This window comes from Phodopus roborovskii, unplaced genomic scaffold (genome assembly GCF_943737965.1).
Source record: "Phodopus roborovskii unplaced genomic scaffold, PHOROB, whole genome shotgun sequence".
NCBI classification, from domain to species: Eukaryota; Metazoa; Chordata; class Mammalia; order Rodentia; family Cricetidae; genus Phodopus; species Phodopus roborovskii.
The window spans coordinates 28,583,401-28,588,947 of NW_026126549.1; the positions used below are offsets into that span (position 1 = coordinate 28,583,401).

Sequence of the window (5,547 nt, forward strand, 5' to 3'; positions counted from 1 at the left end):
AAAAGGTTGCTCTGGGAGAAATCATGGAAGGAAGAACATGTTCAAAATATATTGTATTAAATTCTTAAGAATTAATAAAAAAGATAATGCAAAAACGGTTGCTAGTACAAAAGAGGCAATGATATCTTTGTATTAACCTACATGAGTCAGTTGGAGCCTACTGAAATGTTGATTTTCCAATCACGTAACAAAGTCAGTATGCTAAGTGGCTGAGTAGTCACAGATAACACTCACAGGTGGCTGCAAGAGTTAAGGTTTATTGAAACTTTTAAATAGGTAAGAGAGAACAACAAAAGGTCAGGCAGAGGACACCTCAACAAAACTCCTGAAACTCAGTGCTACAGGTTAGACAAACAGCACCTCTGCCCTTCACAGTGCCTAACAATTCATGTCCTCTACATGATGTTACCCTCCATGGATATCCAGATCCACTAGGTATATCTAGAGTCCCTACACCCTTCACAATACTCCTTTATCACCCCCTAACTATACAAGGGAGAAAAGCTGAAAAGTTGGGATTCATAAGCAATTACCTTAGCTGACTTTGTTTTTGCATGGCCAGCATGCCATGGAGTGACACAAATGGAGGAAAGATGTTCTCTTTTACAGAAAGACAGTTCTATATCATGCAAGAGAGGAAGTCAGTGACCACCTAGCAAGTTCTCACCCAAATTTCTTAGCCTTATTTCTTTTTCATTGTCCCCTAACATGGTAAAATCTCAGAATGAGAGAATTTCTAGAAGATGGTAGTTGCTGAAGCCCTATCTATCTCAGGTATTAAATAATCAGTGCAAAACTATTACCACATGGAAAGCAGCATAGATTAGTAGAGAACTGGTTCTATCAGAACCCTGTGCTTTGAGATGTCATGGCAGGGTTCAGAATCTTGAATAATATGTCCCCTTTCAGTGGGGAAAATGATCTGGCTTGAAAACTGAGAGTTCAAAATGCCATACCATATTCAATGTCAACTTCATGTTCTATGGTAGCAGTAGTTGGCACTGTAGGAGATGTGGGTGGGTTGGTAGGGGAGCCTGGGGTAGTTATAGTAGTAGAAGATGAAGTGGTATCAGGTCCAGGAGGAGGTGTTGAGGTAAGAGATGGTGTAGAACCAGAGGTGCAGGGATCCTGACTGGATCTTCCATCTGTATGAATGACGATGGTGGTATTGGTGGGATTGCCAAGGGGGCCAAAATAAAAGGCCAGAGCTGTAATGGCTGTGGCAACTAGACAAGCCAGCAGACACATAAGAAATATTTTCCAGAGTGAACATGGGTTTTCTGAAACCTGAAAAGCATTACAAGAGTGATTATTTCTGCAATTAAAAATTAGTAACAAGTAACAGATTTCAACTAGAATAAGACTAATGTATTTCATTATTCTAAAGACTATTGTGAATCCACAAATCCCTTGACACATAAACACATTATACATACAATCTTATGAGGACAACAAAATCCCTCAGTGATACCTTTTGTATTACAGCATTAAGTTTTCATATTAAATAGCTTGCCTTAGAAATCACTATGATATTCTCAGGTACAAACCTCTCAAAGCAGACAATATTTTCTGGTTAGCAGTGACAAGTATAAAAATAAAGACAAACTGAGGTAGTTGTCTTTGAAAGGTGGGAAATTGCAGAGGCCTTGTCTATTTTCGCTCATTGTTCATTGTTTCTAAACTTTCACATTAAATATTAAAATTACTTATTAAATATATTTTACATGCCAAGCATAAATGCAAGGGATCTCACTGAAATATACAAACAAAGTAATTGTCTTTGATCTATGGGATCTTAAAGACTTACATTCTAGTGCTATCACTTTGTAAGAGAACTTATGTACCTACCAGGAAACTCGCAGAAGTGCCAGAGAAAAAGCTTGACTGTCCTATTTCATATTATTCTAAGGATTAATAGATGTGTCTAACCACCTCCCTCAGAACTTACCGGGTGCAGCTCACATGTCACATGGTGCGATCTACAGCCACAGTGTGTTCCTTCAGTTGAACAGTATGGATTTCTTAATAACTATATGGAAAGAGACAAAGTCGATAAATAATCAGATAGATAGCAAGTCTTAAACTTTAAGAATGAGAGAAGTTTATGTGATCTGGGAACGTGACTACATATAAAACAAACACAAAATAATATAAATGTATCATGGCATAAAGGAAGCACTAGGTAAATTCTATGAGTATCATAATGGCTTAGTGATATGACACAAATATGTTTGTATTTCATATCAAACGATCAAAGAAGAAAGGTAAGTTAATCATATCAATAGATACCCCAGTACCATTGAACAAATGTAAGAATCCCATCCTGACAATAGGAGGTAAGCAAAATGACTCTACATGAACTAAAATTGAAGGAATAATCCTTAAATGCAACAGGAAATGTTTACCTCAAATAATGGCCACTATGTTTTAACAGTGAAACATGAGGGCCATCCCATTACAGGAAGGAAAAGTGGATAATGTTTCCTGAAAGTACTACTCAGGACATTGGATAAAGAAAGTCAAGACAAAATTGCCAACATTTGCAGGGGGGTTTATTATCAGAATCTTGAATAATCAATCATATAATTTATTATAATAACATCTTAATGAGTTCATTGACTATAAATGTATAAAGAAATATACATAAAAGCCATTGCTTTTTATGGTAGATACATGTGTGTCACTTCACAGTAGTAATGAAGTACATAAAATGTGAAAGAATACACACAAAGGAAACCATAAGTTTGTATTGAGAAAAAAAAGGCAGCTTTAAGATGTATCCTCTTATAAAAAGTTTCAGTAGAAGTATAACCTATTAGTTCCCTGAATTATAATCAATATTAATTAATTAATATTTAGTTAATAAAATAATAATTTTAGTGGACATGCTTTGGCTGTCTGATAATAATTCCATGTGACAAAAAAAAAAACTAGAATGAGATTAAATTTGAAATGAAAATAGCAGTGACTTTAGGTAGGATTATAGGTTTTTAAAATTTTTTCTAAGGATCCCAAATAAACACACATAATTATCTAAAACAAGGCTCCCTTGCTGCAAGTTTAAGCACCACAAGAGGGTTCAAGATAGCAGTCAGAGTGCTAAAAATCTGGTAAATTCTAATTTCTTCTTTCTTTCCATCTTTCTTTCTTTTATCCCTTCCTTTTTTCTTTCTTTTTTGTTCTTGTCATCATAGAAGTTTGTCTCGTTTTTTTTTTTTTTTTTTTTTTTTTTGGCATAAGTAAACACTTTACATAATAGATTTAATTGCATCAAGATTTTCGTTATTGTGAACAAACACTATAAATCATAGTCATTAACAAATGGGGACATAACCAAACTCTAATATATGAAGTTAAAACAATGATGTCAAGCACATCCTTGGAATCTGGGAGAATATAAATTAAGTTTATAGAAGTCCAGTTTTGAAAACTAAACAGCTCTCCTGTGCAACTTCAATTTACAAAACAATTTTTCTAGGACATTCTAACTATGCTGTTATTTTGTATACAAATTCCAGTTGATAAAAGTCATTTTCTTGTGTCAGGAGCAAAAGTTAAAGATAGTTTTTTGTTTCATTTTGTTTTGTTTTTTTAAAGAAGCACATGTAAGAAAAAGATTTCAGTTTCTCACTCTAAATAGCTAGCTACATGTACTGATAAATACTTCAATTCCCTCACTTATAAAATGAAGGCATTAATTTTAGTATGGAATAACACCCAGATTTGTTTTCCTGGGTCTAAGAAAAGGCTGATTTGCACACTAATAGAGCAATATATTTTCAGCAAAATTCCCCTCTCCATGAGATATTATCTATAATTGTTATTTTGATTACAAGTAGACCACATGTAGGTGCAAAAAAATATCAACTATAAGTACTTTCAATGGACTAATCCGTGTACAAATTAAAAAAAAAAATGTTGCAATATTTGCTATTGAGATGACCCTTCCAACTATCTAACCAGGTTGTTTTGTTTTTTTTTTTTTTTTTTTTTTGTTTTGTTTTTTTTGTTTTTTTTTTGTTTTTTTTGTTTTTTTTTTTTGTTTTTTGTTTTTTTTTTGGAGGGTTTTTTGTTTGTTTGTTTTCCATGCTGGTACCTTGTCATGTGTTTTTATATAAACACTAAAATACAAGTATCAAGCTTAATTCCAGGATTCTTAAGAATATAAAAACACAGTCTGTCATACTGCACAAATCCATTATAATGACCACCAGTTTCACCTGCAATGGCAAACATAGAGTTTAAAAGACCCTACAAGATTAAACACTGAAACCAAGAATCTTAGAAAGAAGAGCAAGTAAGAGTTATTTGCATTACTCACCTGCTCCCCCGAGCTTTGCTCAACATTCATGGTGTACTGCTGCTGCTTTCCAACCATTTTGGGGTGATGATCTCAGATGCAGCTCCAGCAAGCTCTGTGTCAACTTTGGGGACTACAATTTAGAAATGCTGAACCTCTGCTGAATTAATATTTGTGCCTTTAATCAATATGAATTTGATAAACTAATAGTTATCTTCTTGGAAAAGGTGAAAAACAATACAACACAATTAGATAAAGAAAAATAGAGGCACTGGCTGCCTTTTAAAGTACCATGGAGGAAATGTTCCCTTGTATATGAATGACTTTAGGGTTCTGGGAATATATAAGCTCTTGCTCTCCTGATTTCATACAATTTCTCACAGTTTAGGAATCCTGTGAGGCTTCTGAGAAAGCCCCAAAGCCACTCCCCGATTATTCATATTGAGGAATCCTATACCTAAGCAAACAGAAGGATTAGGGTGTTGGCTAACTTCAAAGTGTTTAGTGATAAGACATGCTAAGATCTGGGGTTTAAAATAAACTTAAGTTTCACAGAGAATACAAGTGTCTTCATTTTTAACATAGGAACTATCTTACATTGGTAAGGGGTGTATTCTCTGTCATGAGACAGTTTGTCACAGTGACCACACACTTGAAACATACAAAGCTTCCCTCTAGGTTTGAGATTGTGACCCCACAAATTAGATCGAATTAAATACTTTCAGAGTCTTGTAATAGCAAAAGAGAATGTAAGTGAATTACCAGTGGTAAACACAATTATAAAATTGGGAGCAAATGTAACTAGGAAAACTTTGTCAATGAACAACAAAAATCATTATTCTTTATCCTTTAAAAGAGATCAATTTAAATGGATGGTGGAAGACATCCCCTGTTATTAAAATAAGTGATGGTTGAGATGAATGAAGAAAATAACAATGGTATGATTTTTAGCTAAAGGTAAATATCAGAGACAATGTATTTCACAAGCTCTCAATTCTATAAACTAAAGATGAAATAAAGCTGATGCCATCTGCTTCTTGGGACACTGGGTCTTCCTTTACACTACACAGTGATTTCCCCTGTTTTTCATGACACTTTTGTCTTCTGGATCAGAGAGGACCCAGAGAAAGAAATTGTGTCTTTGGTTATTTTCCACGTTTCACACGTGAGAAGGCAATACTCAATATACAAAACTGAGGTGATTTGGATATTAACTTCAGAATTTCTGCCTTCTGTCCCAATGGGAT

The 5,547-nt window shown here is 34.2% G+C and overlaps 1 protein-coding gene across 1 annotated transcript; it reads right to left on the reverse strand.

Moving 5' to 3' along the window:
• Nucleotides 1-942: 942 nt before the first annotated feature.
• Nucleotides 943-4,378, reverse strand: LOC127234309 (dynactin-associated protein). Its single transcript, XM_051201198.1, has 3 exons — nt 4,322-4,378; nt 1,949-2,029; nt 943-1,287 (listed from the first exon to the last, which is right to left on the reverse strand). Exons 1-3 carry the CDS (start codon nt 4,376-4,378, stop codon nt 943-945), a joined length of 483 nt encoding a protein of 160 aa, XP_051057155.1.
• Between the last annotated feature and the right edge of the window lie 1,169 nt (nt 4,379-5,547).

Coding starts and splice junctions, on each gene's coding strand:
- LOC127234309 (XM_051201198.1), bottom strand. CDS start 4,378: ATGGTTGGAAAGCAGCAGCAGTACACCATGAATGTTGAGCAAAGCTCG. Junction 2,030..4,321: donor AGCAAAGCTCGGGGGAGCAG/GTGAGTAATGCA, acceptor CTTTCCATATAG/TTATTAAGAAATCCATACTG. Junction 1,288..1,948: donor TGACATGTGAGCTGCACCCG/GTAAGTTCTGAG, acceptor AATGCTTTTCAG/GTTTCAGAAAACCCATGTTC.